Source organism: Amblyomma maculatum, chromosome 6, assembly GCF_055883805.1.
Source record: "Amblyomma maculatum isolate TAMU_Amacu chromosome 6, ASM5588380v1, whole genome shotgun sequence".
NCBI lineage: Eukaryota > Metazoa > Arthropoda > Arachnida > Ixodida > Ixodidae > Amblyomma > Amblyomma maculatum.
In genome coordinates, this window is record NC_139349.1 from 7139729 (window position 1) to 7158708 (window position 18980).

Genomic DNA, 18980 nt, shown 5'->3' on the forward strand with positions numbered 1-18980 from the left:
TAAGACTCCAAGCAAAACAATATCCGCTAAAGCCGAACTGTTTCGTTTGTCTTTCTTAAAGGTCCACAGAAACTGTCACCAAGAAGCCACTGATTAATGTGTTCAGTGTGTAGAACGAATCCTGTTGAGCATTGACCCAATATAGAACTCCTTGGAACAAAGTCAGCTATTATTAATTTTTAAAAACAGCTTTTTTTTTTTTTTTTTTTTTTTTAATTCGCGGGCAGAGAGGTTGTCGCTTGGCGGTGTCACATGGAACTATTTCCTTAGCCCGTGATGTCACGGGTGAATTGACTGGCAAGGCTTGCTAGAAGCTGCCATTCGCTGCGGCCACTGCAGCCATGACGTCACGGACACACTTCCGGCAGCTGTGAAAGTCATCTGCTCGTGCATCAATCGCGGCTCGCTGTTGTTACACAGCTCGCCGCCCATCTCGATTAGGCAGCCATTGCCCATCAAGTACAGTAACCGAAGTGATGCAGTGATCGGCGGAACGAAGCTGCATTTGCAAATATCTTATGTATATAACGTGGTTTCAGGAGTACCAGAGTTATTATACCAGAGTGTCGTCCGACGAGGCATCAACAGCACGGTCAAGCACCGCACGATGGCAGCACCACCTCGACCGCAGTAAACACTGCAGCTGTGGCCCCTCCTCCCGCATACCGTACGCGGACGACACGGCGGATCGTTAGCGCCGATGTCCGAAATAAAGCGTGCTAAAATTTGTTGGCGTCTGGAATACTGAGCCGAATATAAAGTATGAAGCCCTCGTGAGGATCGCACCAGCAGCAAATTGCTGGTAAGAGCGATAGCCGTGATGCAAGCAAGTTTCTGGTCAAGCCAGCTGCCGCTGGTTCATTTAGGCTCATCCGATCTGCTCGTACTAACTTTGCGATTAATGTATTGCCAGCGTTAATCCTATGATTCTTTTACTATAGCAGGATAGGATTCACAGTAAGGCAGTTTCATCAGTAGACTATTTACGAGAACGTTGATCAGTTCCAAAGCGGCGACCGCCGCGGCTTCGAAGCGAAACAATTTAGGCCTAGCGACGACTAGGGATGGTCATGCACGGCGGTAATTGTATAACGTATCTCAGCCGGCTCGCGGCATCCCGTGCTGCAAGCGTTGCAAACTCGTGTGCTTTCATTACAGCTAAGGCCGCGCATTTTTTATGTTCTGCTCAGCAACAAGCCGTTCAAGCGATACTGCAGGCAGGACTAGGTTTCAGTACGCAGTCGCTGCGCTGTCAGCCGTAATTGAGGACGTCGGGCGGCACAGTAGACATTGCATATTCTATACATCGATCTTTGAATGTGATATACAGTAGGTAAATGAATAACTTTGTGAAGCAGACCCGCTCGTACGTTTCCCACACTCGGGCGCCGACAAGTAGCCTCCGTCAACAGACGCCGCCATAACCTCGGTTAATGACGCAAACCGAGGTCGCCAAGCTCGGTTTGTGATAACCGCGATTAGTGGTGTAACCATGGTTTGGTCCGCCATGTAGCATGGGCTAACCACGGTTTCGCGTAATCGTGATTACGCAAACGGTGGTTAACCCTGGCCTACTCCTGTGCGAGTGAGGACGGGTTGACGCGAGTACGCCAGCGAGCGAGCGAGCGGCAACCGGAAGTTCGTCGAAGTGACATATTTCTGGGCGAAGCTTTGAACTTGCTTGTGTTCTTTATTTTTTTATGACTCCCTTCGGCATACGAGTTGAGAGGGAAAATTGGAAGGGTAATTTTTAATCGTCGATATCTCTGGTGTTGCAGAAGCTAGATCGAAAATTTTTGCGGGAGAATGATGGGTGGTTTCAATATCTATCAGTGTTATGGTGTTGTTTACCCTTCTTGGTGACCATTTCTGTGGACCTTTAAGAGGAGCTTCTGCAATGATTGTGAATCACAGCAACCCCGCAGAAGGGTCCTCGCAGGGCATGAAAAAAATAATGACGCATGATTTTGTGTGGTTAGGCCTAATGCGAGTTTGCTGCTTGAGCACTTAGACTTTTAAATTTAGCTTTAGTTCCGAATTGTGTACACTTATTAACTGACAGTTGCAATCCACCACATTGTATGTAAGACCACTGGACATGGATAAAAATAATGGGTCACACCTAAGCTCTGTCTTTACGAGTATGATGCGATAGCGTAGGCTACCACCCCACATATATAGCCCTGCTTTAACTAAGCCATACTGGGAATGTGAGGGACCTAGCAGTTCTGATATTACCCTCCCATATGAAAAGGTCCAAGTTGGCAGCTCCTGCCAAACGTAACGTCAGGCAACCCTGCTTCCAGCTAATAGTTACTGCCTGCCAGCACCATGCTCATGATCTTTCACTTGCAGCACCGCCGCCGGATTTTTCTCAACGATATAGCGTTTAAAAACCTTGATTTAGCCAAGTCGTTAGCGGGCCTGTATGGCCCTGGAGTAGCATGTTTGATTCGAAATTTAAGCTTCCCAGTGGGTTCAGTTCTCTCCTCAGAACTGCTGCCCAAGTTGGCAGCTCCTGCCACTTCGGCCATAACGTGTGCTATTGTTACGCCACACAAACCGGCAACATGGACACGAGCATGTAGTAGAGCATCGCTGGTGCATGAGCCCGAAGGCTTCAGATGCCGCACAATGACTAAATGCAAGCTGTCTGCAAACAGGGAATTCCCAGGTAATTTGTGTTTATATTAAGTAAAATTAGCTGTAACTTTACTTAAAGGGAGTGCAACTTTCTATTATGCTGTGTCGCATAACAAAGAGAATGTGCTTCACATGTGGTGTACAAAGCACGTCCTCCCTTCAGCGACCACCGGGCTCCTAGGTTTTGCTGTCTAGTGGACCATCCCAGCAAAGTAACAAAAGCGTTGCAGTCACCAAATTTCGAAGCGAGTCCAAATTGGTCTTTCGCTCAATGCCGTCGCCGCGTACAAAACAAAGAATGCGCTTCTTTCGACTTATCAGCTGTTCGATGACCGCTGGCCTCCGCTTGTTTTCTTGCGCTACCCAGTAGATAACTCCAGCCAGGGGGCAGAGAACATTGCAACGCCTGTGGTTTTGCAATGCAAGCAATGTGAGTCCCACATGAGGTCTTACTTCCTGCTCTACACTTCGATGGAAGCGTTCATTTCTGCCACAGGATGTGCACACTGGCATTGTTTGCTTTCTTCTCGTGTGTTCCATCTCACCTTCTCCGCGACTCTTGTTACTCATGTAAACTCAATGTTATTTTCGTGCAACACGTGCATTCGTTCATGGCTCTACTTGTAGCTCTGTCGCACTGTCGAGAAGCGAAGCAGGGCGAGTGGATATGGCAGAGCATGAGGCTGAAACAGTAACTGGAGAAATGGCCTAGTGTAATCCTCCTTTGCGGGGTGCCTCCGCACATGCACAAATCACATTCAGGGAATTGCATGCCTGCCTTGTCAGTAACAATCAGCACTATAGCTAGCCTTTGAGCACATTTGGCGCGTGGAAGCACATCATGGTAGTGGATAGCACTCTGCAACAACTCTCTATTATCGACTTATAAACGAAACATAGCGAGTGGCGAAGTTCACTTTTTTTTTTTTTTTTTTTTTTTTTTTTTTTTTTTTTAGCCAACTTTACGCACGAAAGCGATCTTCTTCTTGTTGTAGTATCTGCTTGCTAGAAAGTATTTTCAGGCGGCATTGTCCTGTAATCCGGAGCTTCTGAGCCTAGTAAAATCACCGAATGCTTGGATGTCCACTTGTAACAGCTTCAAACACGGGGAAAAAATAAAAAAAGAGAGAGATAGAAAGAAAGAAAGCAAAAGAAAGAAAACGTAGTGAGGCAGATTCGAACCCAGGAATTTCTCACCGAGATAGCGGGCATGGAACGTCGCAGATATTACCATAGCATGTCGCACCATATGCAGACGACAGCGCACTCTCATGCTGTGCATTGCACGTCGTCGTCTCCATTAGCTTCTATCTATGCGCAAAAGCTTTTGCATGTTTTGCTCGGTTCATTTTTGGCATAAAACAAAGTAGTGTGTCACTCAGTGAATTTTACAATGCACTCGCGTAAAATCTGGAAAACTCTAGAGAGTTTGCACACATAAACTTCGTAGACACCCTGAAATGGCTTAGTAGAAGCCCTAGTATGCACTAAAGGTAATGTTTCTACTCTGGAGAGTATATTGCCATTAGATGGTTTCTGTGCACTTTTGTTAAAACCTAAAGGGAAGCCATCTTGTTGGAGTGTACCATCTTGGAGAAAGCTTCTTTGTCGGTATGGAAAATGTGAGGCAATGTCATCTTCGTGCGCTTGTCATGTGCCACTCATTGCCTCCTACAGATTAAAAGCCACACATGCTGCCAAATACACCCGCCAGCTGGCAATGAAAAAAGAAAACTAGGCCAGTGCTATTTTGAAGTAATATAGTGTTTGTTTTATCCTGTTAGTTTTTGGCTCACTTAATGCATAGAGCAATAAAGGCTTTATTTGTAACTATCCTCTCTTTGAGTGACTTTTTATTCATTATTTTTATATAGCATATATCTGGATACAGCAATCAGGCCCACATATCTTTTCTGGAGCACAGTTGTTGAGGTGAACAGACTTTCTGATCCCTCCAAGTTCGTCTTAAAGGGTGTCTACTGTAGTAGAACTCTTACTCGGAGGAAAGCTTGAGACAGTCATTTTTGTTTAGTTTATGTACAAGGGTTAATGTTTGGAGTGCCAAGGTGTGTTCTCGCTGAGCAGACAGCATGAATGACTAGGGCTATGACACAGAGTTTGCACATACTGTACTTAAAACAGAAATTAGTCCATTTGGTTAATGTGCATGGTAGAAAAAGTAGCATTCTTCTCCTGTGTTGTTTTCACTGTTATTCTACCGTGCTCGCAATGTTGCTTCTGCTGTTTTCTACCATAAACAATCAACTAGCCTGCACTTCTACCCATGCTCTTGCTGTTCGAGGATTTTGTGATAGTTTAAGGACTAGCACAAAAGTTATGCCACCATCCACCTGGCTTCTCATGATTTCACTTGGTTATGCACCACGGGCTCAATAGAGCTGCAGAAGGGAGCTGGACAACCAAGCACCTGCTGATATATACATATCAGCCAGAGATGATTTATAGCTGCTGAAAACTGCCTGATTGATTATTGCTGGATGCTGACGTAAACATTTTTTGCCTGTTGGTTACATTTTTAAGTGTCTCGCCTGTGGCTTTTGTGTAAACGATTAGTAACAACAAAGTTGAACCTGTTTGCCAAGAGGAAAGCTGAAAAGGGTTCTGCAATGTCACTCAGACATGTGACATCTATTTTTTATATACATTATACAGGACATCGGGATGTCTGAATGCCCAATGAGATTGCCAAATTTGTAATATTTATTATCTTAACCGTCTCCACAACTACTCGTTTTGATTTGATTGTCTTCGAAATTCTGCATGCAGAGATATTCGACAGTGGAAACAGGTTGGCAGCCAGATTGGGTCCCTCTTCTTTTTTTGTTGAGCATCTAGTTTGAACTTAGTCCCTTGATGCTCAGGAAAGGGATCTAAAATATGATGTCATTAAGTGTTGTAAGCTTTCTTTGCATGGTAATAAAACTGAAAACATGCATTCAAACTAAATGAAAGCTGAACAGGAATACTGTAACAACCTGCGTAGAAAACGAGGTTTCCCTTCTCCTCCTTGTTTTTAGCATCGCAGATTTCCTCTTCGTGTTATTAAGCGCTATTAGCACCGAGCTTCTGAGAGGGGGTGCCATCTAGCAGTGGCGTTCGTTTGTTATTTTGATGGTTTGGGTTTCATTAAAATTTTGCCATGTTGACCTCACGGAACACAAGCAACTAAAATCAGGATAGGCACACCTCACACCATGTCGCGGCCAGCGTGGTCGGGACTGGGAAAGTAGCACTCGGCATTTTTAAAAGGAAAGTAACCAAATCTGCCAAAAGCATCGGCACTGCATAGAGCGCCACTGGACTGGATGAGGCAGGGAGAGCCTGCAGCTACTTTCTCTCCAGCCACATGATCGCACCAAGAAGCTAGTCAGTGGCACTTTCAAGAAATGTGGGATACCGAACGCGTTTAGAGATACCGAAGAAGAGTTGCTATGAAACGATGTATCTGGCAAGGAGCCCTCTTCAGACGATATGCCAGACGACAACAATCGCCACAGCCCCGATCCCGAGAACACTTCCTGGGCTTGGTCCATGCTAGCCAGGAGCTCGTACACTGCCATCTTGCTCACGAGCCGGAAGTGGCCTGCCCATTTCCATGTGCAGGACTAGACCTCATGGCTTCCGCGACTACCGGTGCAAATTTGAGCTGCTGTTCTCTTCACGGTGTGAAATTCTTTGATCAAGCATGTCTGCACAAGAAAGGGAGTGCGAATCAACTGCAGGCACATGGAAGTCCCTTCCTTCCTTTGTCAACTTATTCACGCCTGTCCTGGCGTAGGCTGTGGAATTGCATGCAAGCTTCTAGCAAGGCTAGTTTCTGATCGTTAGTACCAAATGTCAACACTGGGCGAGCAAAATGCACTTTCATTGAACTTCATTTGCATGCTTCATTTGAAAAAGTACTTTCTGAACTTGTTTCTAAAATTTGTGTAGGATCTATTTAAGCACAATTATTGGCAGGAAAGAAAAAAAAAGGAAACGTCACAGTGCCCCTATAGCATGTATTAGCGGGCTGTTTGTTCAGCATACTTGTAGCAGTGTACACACAGACAATGCTTGGGGCTGCATTTTTCTTTTCTTTCATTGTTGTCCCAATGCGTGCGCAATGATATTTACTAACAGAATCAAAAAAGGGGTGTGAAGTCAAGTAGGAAACACTGACTTGCAGCTTTTGCTTTTCTGCCAGAAAGATAACAGGATTCAGACGTCTAGCACTGTGCTAACTGCGTGATAATGTCACTCAGAAAATTACTTAGCACAACCCTTTTAAAAACTTAACATTTTAGATAACAGGCAGAAAGTCTCACTAACACAATTAGTTTATTACTACTGGCGGTGCAAGACAAAGGATGACTAGCTTTTTAGTGCCTTTTATGGGTAGGAAATCTTGGGTGGCTAAGCAAAGGACTGCACTTTGGTATACGCCATGTGCAGCGCCTATAGGGGCGCCAATGAAAGCCACCTGTTAGAACCTGAGGCGGGTCTCATGCGGCAAGCGTGGCCGTGTTGCGTGCGTGTGATCTGCCATTTGTGCGCGTCTTGGTCGCTTCTGCGGTGACAGTGTGCGTGAGGGGATCACACTGTATAATAGTGGACACGTATATGTTCAATATCACGCCTGTCTGGGACTACATTGCCTCCATATATGCACCAAGTGTCTGCTGCAGATGAATGTCAACAAGGTTGCATACGAAGTGGAGCTCATTTTGAGTACCCCACTTTCATTACAACACCTACGCTAATGCGTTCACTCCTTGACCCATGAACCATTGTTCCTTCTTTGCTCAATGGTACACGCTTCATTTACATGCACTACGTTGCTACAGGCTACAGTAAATCGAGACAGCGTCGTCGAACCTGTGGGTGGTTCGTACCGGTGGGACTGCGGGGAAAGCCAGCGAGCTTGCAAACCAGCATTCTGAGCATGAGAAAAATAGTGCATGTTGGAGAGTTCAGATTTTTTATGCTTGCGCTTTACCACTGTCTGTACAGCACAGATTTCGCGCAGAACGGGAGTGAGATATCAGCAGTGGCCATAGCTGAAAAGCTGCCGCAGGTTAGCCAAGAACATATTAGATTTAAATTTTATGCATTATTTTATTGTTGTAGTATCCCCATATTTATTCGTATTTCATTCGCGCCCATCTGCAAAATTACCAAGCCTTTTCACCAGCTCCAGAGCCCTTAGACTGAATAGCAAGCGTAGCAACGTCTATGATTGTTTTCGTAATGTTGCCAGACTACAGGGACACTGGCTTAGCCTTCCTCTATGCCATGGCAAGTTTTAAAATGCATATTCGCATATGTCTGCTCAATAACTCTCCGCGGTGGCTCAGGCTACTGAGTTATCGTGACAGAACTAAACCGCGTTTAGAGGGAGGCGAAACGCAAAACGCAGCTTGTGTTGCGCAATGTCAATACGCGCTAAAAATACTCTGACTAAGCATTTATCAAATCTAATGCGTATTGTATCTTCCCAGCTGTAGAGGAGGCGACCAAGTTTAAACGAGGAAGCGTTCACGGAAGGTGCAAAGACAAGTTGAAAGCTCTGAGAACGGTTATCACTCACCCCGGCCACATAGCAAATGTAATGTGATTTCCATCCAATGGCAATCGTTCAAAATGATTTTTGCTTGCTGCCATACAGAAAATATGACATTCAATGAAAACGACGTATCGAATGAGTTTGAGGTATTCATTCGAATGCGATCAATAAGGAACTGTGTTATTTCAACTCCGTGAGAAAATACACTCAAACTAGACTAAAAAAGTGGCACAGGCATTATAGTACTACAGTGCGCTTATAATTTTGCAGCTAGTCATTAAACTATGAAATATGCCAAATAGCAATTAAAAAAAAAAAAAAAACTGCCACGCTCGCTACTAGCCAACCCACTCAGTGCGGGCGGACCCCGGCCGCTCCTGCTGCAGAAGTCGGTTGGCGCCGAGCCACCGACATGGCGGATTTCTTTCGCCACCTTCAGAAAAGCATGCTCTGTTGATCAGTGATACGCGCTTGGATGAAGGAATCCGAAAATAAACTTTACGGAGGATTGTTGTTATTTAACAAGATTTTGGAAGAAGTGACTGCAATACGAGCAAATTTCTGATCACAGTCGTGGAGCAGCTGCCGCAGGTGTGGCGCGATCTGGTACTCTAGCTCCGCTCTCAAGGCGTCGCCGAAATAACACCTTCAATTTCTGTAAGGCAACTTATAAGCAGTTTAACTGAGAGTAAGGCAGTTTCATAAATAGGCAATTTGCTATTTCCAAAGCGCTTCCAGCTGTGGCTTCGATGCGAAACCGTTTAGGCCTAGCGATGACTAGGGCCTAGCACACGCCGAAATCGCCATCGTCAGCTGCTCTCGCGGGCAGCATCGTTACGGTAAGCTTGCGGCATCTGATGTGGCAAGCGTTACGAATTTGTCATCTGCTTTCTTGTTTAGACTAAGGTTAGGAATTTTTCGATGGGCCTTTACGTGGTACAAACAATGTAGCGAAAACTGAACTCGATGGGGCTGAAGTATGCTATGCCTGCGGGCAATACTCAAAGGTTCTATAAAAGCACCGTCGAACAGTACGCTAACTAGATACTGCCTATTATACGTGTTGCTCTTGGCACTTACTTTAGTAAGCAAGGTGTACAATGTTGGAACTTGACACTCATATGCTTTTCGCACTCTAGCGTAAACGCGCGCACCTACCCTACCCTCTCCTAAACAAGCGCTGCCGACGCATCCGCCTACTTTGTAGTCGATAGTCAACAGATCGGTTACGTAGCATGCAAGATATGAACATGAATTTAAAGGCTGCTTTCGTAAATAGCGCAGTCATCTTCGAACATATTGAAGTCACACCAACGTTTCCAGTATCAATCGCAATTGCCATCATTTCGAAATGGAATTGGTTTAATCGTGCAGCAGCGTGTCAAAAAAAATTGCATTAAAGTGAAAAATTGTCATTCGGTGGGATTGCTTGCTTTTTTCTGCTTCGAACAAGCGCGACTCACCGCCGTCTCTGTTTTTGCTCATGAGGCATCACTGTAGCCTTATAGAAACGTATTCCTGGCAAAGTCGTATGTGTGTTTCAAAGCCAACTATATGCAGAAATTCTTCCCGCACATAACTGAAGGTTGACAGCGGCGTTATACATATCTGTTAAACCACGTCCAAAGACGCAAACACGACCATGCGCACATGGAGCCTGACATGAATAGCGCCTGACTGAGCCCGCCTACACTTGGCGGCTTTGGAGACAGGCTGCGTCGGCGTTTTGCGCATCACGTATGCCAGAATGCAGTTGTGTGGTGTATGCAGTGGTTAATGTGTGTGTGGGTAAATGGGTGGGTGAGCGGGTCTTGTCACAGCACAGAGCGTCCTCGGAGCTGTCACGAGAAGTTTCCTGTAGTGTTCTTTCAGTAATATGCAGTCATAACTTAGAAAGTGCATGCACATGAATGAATAAAATTGATACATCATTTGCACACATGGAGGTGCAACTCCATTTTATTCTTGTTAATGATGCGTATTATGTTTTTGTATATGGATTACCACATGGGCTTTGCCTACAAGCACTAAAAAATCTAATTGAATATTTGGTTTTCTCACCTGTTTCGGTTTCAGTTACAGCAGCCAAGCTTTGGCTGTGACGTGAAATTCAAATCTTGGTCATGTAAGGGATGAAAAAATAGAAACATAATTGCTGATTCTTCACTGGTCTTGATTCCTGTTGTAGAGGCAGGCTGGATTTAATGTTGTGGTAAATGTTGTGGTAAAGCGTCAAAAGAAAACGATTATGTGGCTGTTTTTCCACCGCTCATGTGGCCTAGGCTTCACTTTGTCATCAATCAGCTATTAAAACCGAAACAGCTTGGAAAATAAATTTCATTTTAAATTATTTAGTGGTTGTAGTCAAAAATCACATGGTATCTTTTTACAGTAATTTATTATGCATCATTACAAACAATAAAACATGAACCCAAAAATTATGAGTTTATACTCATTAATCAAAGAACTGCTGAAAAGAAACATGGGTAGAGCCAGGAATCATAGCGAGCAAAAACAATATTTCCTGCATAACCATTATACTTATCTGGAAATTCAAAAGCTCTGTAGGTCTTATGATAGTTTAGCATGCACAGAACATCCGAAAATGCCCTGTGATGGTTTCTTGTCTTCCTGAACCAGTGGAAGGGAGGCAGCAGTGCAGCACATACATAGCTGGCCCAGTTGTGGCACACATGCACTCCTGCACCTTGTGCAATACTACACACACTCGTGTCTCTTTCAATATAGATTTCGTTTTTGTGTCTTGGGTGGCTAAGGCATGTGCTCACGTCAGAGTGTCAATAGAACTGGGCCAAAAGCTGCTACAGAAGACCTTCAATCGGGCTTGTCTTCAGTGCGTGGCACTGTTCAGAAGGCCACCAAATGCCGCAGCAATGAAGCACTAATGGAAAGTGTAAACTCCCGGGATGCCCAGTGTGCTGTGCCGTCGCCATTCCGCACGCATTAAACGCAGGCTATCGAAACTCCAGCACGAGTTAGAGTAGTGTCAGGGGACATCAGCGACATACCTTGTCACTCCTGCATGTTAACAGCAGAGTTCATATTTCAGAGGTTTGCACTGAAACTAGAATGGGACTGGCCCACAAAAACATTGCAGCTGATAAGGCGCTGCACCTTGAGCATAACAGTGAGGTTTCTGCTGTAAAATGGTTTGAATGGTGATGGTTCATGACATGGTGGACACCTAAAAGCTTGATTTTGCCGATTAACATACCTGTCAATTCTCTTGAATTTTGATTACATCTCCCGATTGTACGGACGCGACTTCAAATCTCCAGAAAAGGGGCTGCCCTAGCCCAGCACGTTTTTTGCGCTATAGCTATAATTACATAACGTCCTATAAAATAACCATGTCGGAAAGCAACGCGGGAGCAGTTAGTCACCAGCATGCAGCTTGAATTTGAGGTAGTGGCCACCGGCACCACCACTAACGCTAGCAACCGAAGAGTGCTGCCATGGACCAGAACGAGGAGTCGGACGCTTTCACAAGCCTATATACCTACTTGGAAGAGTTTCTGACGATGCAACAACAGAGAGATCACTCCATGTAAACTAGTGGGCCGCCACTCCCACCTCTTTTCATTGTTGTCAACCTCAATAATATCCAAATTGCTAAACTAAAAAAAAAAAAAAAAAAGGGGGCGCTTCTCTTTCTCTTTCGCCTCCGCCGCCACCATGGTGGTCTCCCAAATTTTCATGTTGCTAGGTTGGCAGGTATGGATTAACCTTTTAAAGATCCTTGATGCATGCATTTTATGAACCTTGTGTTGATTCAGATATATTTCTCAATGAAGTAAGTTTAAGAGAAACTAACGGGCTTAGTGATATGTTGTGAAGCAGGAACAAGGAAGCATCCACTTGCTATAATTTAGTGTGACTTTATGAAAGATGACATGCAGTAACCTTATTTCTGCTCTAGAAAGAAAATCAAGTCTCCCACAGAACATATATGTCTTATTGAGGGATCTTGTGTAAGCACAGACTGGTGCATGAAGCTGTACACTTTATAATATGTGCCTTACTTCAGAATTCAAAACCAGAGGTTTTCATCTGTTAGTTTAAAAATGAAACTAGAGCTAAGAGCATTTATTACTTTTTGCCCTGCTAATACAGTTCTGAGGGACCAGCACGTGCTCAAAATAAGTGCATTTGGCATGGCCACGGAAGCAATAAGGGAGCAGGGGTGAACTGAAATTTGTTTGCTTTCATTTTCCTAATACCAAGATCATTAAGTATGCTCTGAATGGATATCCACTGTTGGACGTTCATAATATAGTTGCATCCTGAAATGATCAGTCGTCCGCTGTTGGGGCAGGTTTCCCTTTTACGAAGCGACAACATTGTGCAGATTCGGATACATGCATATTGTTGTGCATTACTAGAAATGTCACTTTTGCAAATAATGCAGTCTTGCTCTGTTGAGAAGTTTTCATGTGTATATAGTATTTGCATTTATTGCCTCACTGTTACACAAGCGTTGCTTTAGTAAACGTGCCACATAACCCTTCTTCCACCTAATTACTTTTCAATGGCTGGTTGCTTTACTGAAGTGCTAGGTGCCTACGTGGGTAGCCTTTTTGATATATCAAGGCCCTCAACACTTTTACTGGTGAGCAGTACTGGTTGTTGATGACCTACAGGTACCACACTCAGGGTTGGGGTTGACTTCATGTAGTAGCACCGTCGCATACTATACATGGCTTATATGCATTGCCTATGGAAGTGTACTGCAGTTTCGGGCTTTTGCATTTGTGCTTGTTGAAGCATTGTGCGCCTACAGTTTGTCTGATCTGAGCATCAGCATTTGTAACACTGCTTTTTTTTTTTCTTCTTCTTCAGCAGCAGCAGTTTGCTGTGCAAGGATTAATAGTTAACTGAGCACAAGAGCATGTGGTGTTGAAAATGAGTTTAGTTTTTATGATCTTGTTGCTAAGTTTGATGTGGTTCATAGGTTCATAATAGAAATAAAATCTGATGCATCAAAATGAAAAATAGGTTGCATATCAGGTGTGAAACATGGAACTGTTTAGGTAAACAAATAATGTTTTAAAGCAGGTCTTGTTTTATTGTTCTGGTTATCTTTACATTTTAGACCATTCATTACATTGAAGTTATAAATAACTACATTATTGCAATATGTTCGGTCAGTAGGGGTGCATTTTTTCCATGTGCACATTGAGCATTGCTTTAATTGGCAGCTGATGCTATTTCGTGTCCGTGTTCAACACCACTGTTTGGCAAATCCTCTTAGAGTGGATGTGTTCTGGCCTTGGCAGCCACTTCTTCTTTCTTGTTTTTTCTCCTTCTCCTGTCTTGCACGAATCCGGATCGCGGCTATTCCTTTCCACCAAAATAGGGTCATTTTTGTTTGCAGAAGAAGCCTCCCGTTAGCTCACTTTGAGCAAAAGTTGCGCCATTATGAGCAACATGGTGAGTGTTGGCACTTCCTTCTTATGTGTGCTTTTCTCTGCATGTCTGGTCAATAATATGCATCCCCGTTTGTGCCTGTAGTTGTGTGCATGCTGCCTGCATGCGTGTTGGTCTAAACGTGCTTTGCACTGTTTGTGCTGTGTGCAGTATAGATCACCATTCGTCTTCAATTTAACTGTTCTCCCAGTCGAAATATTTGTAGCTGAGGTGGGTGGTTGCAAAGGGGCTCTGTGGATGTATCAGGAGCCTTTTCCCACCAGTGGTACTTTTGCCTGTCAATGTTTCTTTAGTAATTTATTATTTTGGGCTTAGTTTAGGGTGTACGAACGCAGAAGGTATTTTTAAGGTAATGGAAATAATGAGGAAATAAGAATTCTCCGTGTGTCTCGGCATTGTTGAAGATTGCACCTTTAACCACATTGTGGCATAAATGGCCGCTTCAAAACGCAAAGATACTAACTTTATTAGTTTATAATGTAGTGGTCAATATCTTGAGTAAATTATAGCTGCATAAGTTTGAGGTTTGAGCCACAGAATTTCAACAGACATTCAGTAAGGTCATGTCTTGTAGTAATTTTCATGCGCTAGGAAAGAGCATTTTGTTTAAAGGACTTGAGGAAAAAAGAACATTTAGTTTACAGTTGTGTAAGACTGTGCACAAGAAAAACTGGTGATTTTATTTTGGTCGTCTGTCATCATAACCTTGGGAATGTGCGGCACTTCCATCAGAACAAACTCTTGTTGAACACTAAGTGAGATTAATAACTGTCCACTGGGCTGTACAGGAGATTCTTACGCTTGTAGACTGATGTTTCTGGTAGGTGCGTGTTGCTGCATGACATCTAAATCAGGTTGTGAAATTCATAATGTGAAAGTTATTACTTGACTGCCTAGTGCTTATTGCTTCAATTAGTGTCGCCCATTGCCGCATTCTACCAGAGATACATTGATCATAATTAACACAGCATGATGCATTCTTCCTCTTTTTTTTTTTGTACATTTTTCTTCAAGGCGTTGTTTTTTTTTTTTTTTTTTTTTTTTTTTTTTTTTTGTAAGTGCATGTGCACTTACCATATTTATTATTCTTTCCATGCAGTGGCAATTCTGCCTTGCTGCTTTTTAGGTTGTGAATGCATAGCTTTTGTCCTTTTTTTTTTTTTTTTTTTATGACATCTGCCTGCTTCCCAGCATATCTGCCTCATGCTGTGCACATGCATCCAGTTGGGAACCTGATTTCCTGTTTTCTTGTGTTCGGTTTAGATGCCATGCCTTGCTTGCAGATATTGAGAGAATCATGCTCAGCTTGAAGGCTAAGGCAGGCATCAAATTTGTTCATTATTCTGTAGTTTATTTGGGAGCTATTCGCAACTTGTAAATTATGGGCCTTCACCACCATGTGGACATCCTATGCTTGTATACTGTACTCACATAGCAGGGAATACTACTGCTGTTTATATTATACTCCTGCAAGTATCATTAAGGTAAGGCGGACTATTTAACTGCTTTCTCAATTTTCAGTTAAACGTGCAGGGATATTTGATATCACAGCCAGGACCGTCTGTTCCAGATTTCATAAGAATACGTAGGAAGAATGTCTATGCGGCAAGGATTGCTATGCTTGGTTAGGAAAACGTAGCATTCAGGAAAGAAATAACTTTCCCAATTTTCTTTGGAATTATTTAGCAAGGATGCCATCATACAAAGAATGCCGCTGGTTTTTCATTGACTCACCTTTAGTACGAGAAAAAGCTAAATTTGGCAAACTAAGCACAACTGTCACAGTTGTGTTCCTCGCGAAACATCCGCCCAGAAACCGTGCTACAATACTAATACTGTTATCAAGTAGATTTCGAACTATAGGTTTCCTAAGCCTACAGCTTATTGAATAAACAGGAAATGACAACAGTTGCCTTCTAATGATTTAAAATAACCCCACTTTACTTTCATAGCTCCTGTCTTCAAGAAAGCAACCCCCCCCCCCCCCCCCTTTTTTTTTTATTTGAAGGATAAGGAAATTTGGCAAAAATTATTCCAGCAGTGATATAAGTTAGCTCTGCAAGTTTCAGTGACGTCATGCTGACAGCTCAAGTGCATTTTAGTCTCGTGCCCCTGTTTAAAACGAAGTGAGAAAAGGGAGTGTGTAGGTGTTTTCTTAAGATGTCTAATACCACAGTTGTAACTGGGCTCTTTGCTTGAATTGATGTATAGCTTCATACGCTTCTGGCCATCAATAGTACAGAAAGTTTCAATTGAATGAAGCAGGTGGGACCTGTGCATGATCACTCAGTTTGGTCTTGTGCACTCTTTCGTGGCAATTAAACTACTGTATTTAGTTTTTTTTTTTTTTCCTTCAGGGAGGGGGGGGGGGGGCTTGTTTTGCGCACGTAAGGTGCATGTCTGGCTTGTACCTGTAGTTTGCTTTGGGCCTTCTCTATGCATTCTCTGATTGCTCTTTCTGGTTTGAAGGTACGTTTTATGTATGCAAAACGGAATTGCACTTCCTTGCAGAGAAGAAAGGAAGGGGTGAGATTCGTACCTCATTCTTTCCTTTCTCTCTTGGTAAACCTGAACTGGTGTTTTTCTTGCACAGTACACTATTTGCAAGTACCCTTCCTGTCTGTATATATGTGCCGAGTGCAGTTGTCTGATCATTCTCACCCACGTCTAAGCATAATTACAGAGCTGCTCTATGTGGGCATAGACTAGGCTGCAGTTGTTTTTTTTTTTTTGTTTTTTTTTTTTTCTTTTCAAAGAACTATAGACACCATGTGTTCTTTTCTTGCACATTAGAATAAATGGGTCACCATGTGGTATTCGCCTACGGTCACTAAGTAATTTGTAATTGAATTTCTTCCTCTATGCTATTTTGATTTCGATTTCAACCTCTGAATGATGGCTGTGACGTGTCAGTGACTTTTAGGTCACATGAGAGATGAAAAAAAGCTTCAGTATAGTCACATTACATTGTTTCAGTTCAGTACAAGACATAATCCAGGCTGCGTCGAGGACTGGAAGGATGAGAAATGCCGTATCGGCATTTGTATGGTCGCTTTTCTTACGTTTCATGTGACCTATAAACACCAACTTGATATCACTGCCATCATTTGGTCAATGAAACTGAAACTGCATCGGAACAAACTTCAAATAAAATATTTAGCTTACATAGGAGAACATTGCAAGGTGATCTGTTAATGGCTAATGCATCTTATTAAAGAAAAAAAAACCATGCAAGCAAAAATTTGTCTATACTCCTTTAAAAGCGGCTTCCCATCAGTACTGCTCATAATTGGAACTGGGTGAAATCAAACGTTATGATAACAGTCAGTCCTATTATTGTGAAAGAATGCTTAATTCGATTGGTGATATTTGTGTTTGTCTCAACTATAATGAGAAGTTGTCTCCGACTATTCAAAGAAAATGAAGTGCCATATGCACGACCTCTTTTATGTATGGCATTTGCTTGAGAAGCCCTTTGTTTCAATAGCTTTGCGTCACAGTACTGCTACCGTTTACAGGCGTATAAGACTATCTTAGAGGCTCAAAAATTTGATAGCTAGTGCGGTTGATATCTTGCAGGCACCGTAGTCTTAGAATGCGGCAGCCCAATGTCTATGCAATGCCTTTCGTGTTTAAAAAAAGGCCATCCATCGCTCAGTCATCTAGCGAAACAGGCTGCAAATTGTTCGCACGATTTTCTTGCTGGCCAACAATTTTTTTTTTTTTTTGCTGGCATCCTTGTGCAGCGGCTGCCTGCGTATCTAGCTATCCGTGCATGCATCGTACGTTGTGTGGGTGTATGCCATGCTTAGCACAAATTTTGATTCCAGGATTGCACAGTGGGAACAACAAAGAATTTAACACGTTTATCAAATCCCTGAACGAAGTGATCCAGGAGCATCAGCGGAACGACACAGAGCTGATGGACGTCGTCTCCCGTGTGTGCAACCTGTTCGACATCTGAAGTCACTTTCTTCTTTCATTTGTGGCAGTTATTTATCATTGCCCACTTGCTTTTTTTTTTTTTTTTTTTTTTTTTTTTTTTTTTTTTTTTTTTTTTTTTTTTTCGTTCATTCATTGTTTTCCTTCACTTTCTTTCCTCTTTTCAAAATGCAAAGGAGCCGAATTTTTGCTGTGTGTGAGTGGTTGCATCTTAATTTTGCAAAATGTTACACATAGAAAAGAATCGGCCAGAAAAACATGTTCAGCGTCATGACACTTCGTGTACAGTGCCAAGCACTTTCCACATGTTCTTTTGCTTACGCCCATACGCTTTTTGCATTCATGTAGACGGCACACCTCTGTTCTGTTTATACCCAAGAATGATACTCGTCAGTAACCTAGTATGCTAGAATTGGGCTACTATTAATGCTTGTCCTTGCTGTGTCCTAGAAAATGTTCCTTTTTTTTTTTTTTTTTTTCTTCTTCATTTTTTAGTGGAATGCAGAAATGGCAGCCACATACTTCTCTCTGAAGCTGCGTGTACCCACAGAATCATGTATCACATTTCTTGCATTTTCACTATTGGTCATTTCAGGCATCATGTCTTTCCTTGTTCTCTTTTTCTTCTACGTGCTGCAGTTGTGTCTCCAAAATTTGAACGGTTAACATTTCTTGTTTTTCGTTCCACATGGGCATTACTATTTCGTCTTTAACTGTGTGGCTCTTCTGCAGTTTGATATATTTCACTGTAGATTCAAGCAAAGCAGAGTACAATTTTAATATTTTCACTGTTTTGTCTAAGCCATAAAAAGCTGTGAGCTATTATTATTTTTTTTTTTCGTGACTCATTTTTGTGTCTTCCTGCAACCTTTGAAAAAAGGAAAGCTTTTAGATTTGGCCCTTGCAACATGTGTAACTGCAGATGATGTTTAGTGGTGTCTGTCTTGCATTTTTGTGTGTTTTGTTTTGCGACTGCCTGTGGATGGCTCAGTGAATGCAAACTGCACAGTTTGCAGTTGTGATTCTGCACTTTCTTTTTTTTTATCACTCCCATAATGTGTGAAGCGTGTTGTTCATTGAGCTTGTAAATTGTGTTTAATAAACAGTTCTTCAAAGGACATAAGAGTGCTGCCTGTGTTTTTGTGCCGTGCCTTACTCCGAAGGGGCATGACGGCAGTTCATGCTAAATTTGCATAGCACTATCTTCTCCTGGTTACATTTACTTCTTTGTCATTTTCTGGAGTCTAACTTGTACGTCCAGGAGATATCTGTCTTGCATGTACTATATCTTCCCAGATCTCAAAATGCAGCCACGTTTTTGCCAGTAGCTGCAATGCTCTTAAATGGGTCTTTACACCAGGCGAGGTAAAACCCCGCCTGG

General features: G+C 42.8%; 1 protein-coding gene across 3 annotated transcripts in view; it reads left to right on the forward strand.

Moving 5' to 3' along the window:
- LOC146184998 (uncharacterized) overlaps positions 1-18980 on the forward strand; it is a 96434-nt gene that overhangs the window by 62602 nt on the left and 14852 nt on the right. Inside the window, exons 14-15 of one of the 3 annotated variants that reach the window (XM_084605945.1) lie at positions 13605-13660; positions 17488-18714. The exons of the other annotated variants lie outside the window; for them this stretch is intronic. Of the exons in view, the coding sequence (XP_084462071.1) occupies positions 13605-13660; positions 17488-17621 (190 nt within the window). The 3' untranslated portion in view covers positions 17622-18714. Of the gene's footprint in view, positions 1-13604; positions 13661-17487; positions 18715-18980 lie in introns of those variants that run through there. 3 annotated transcript variants of the gene reach the window in all.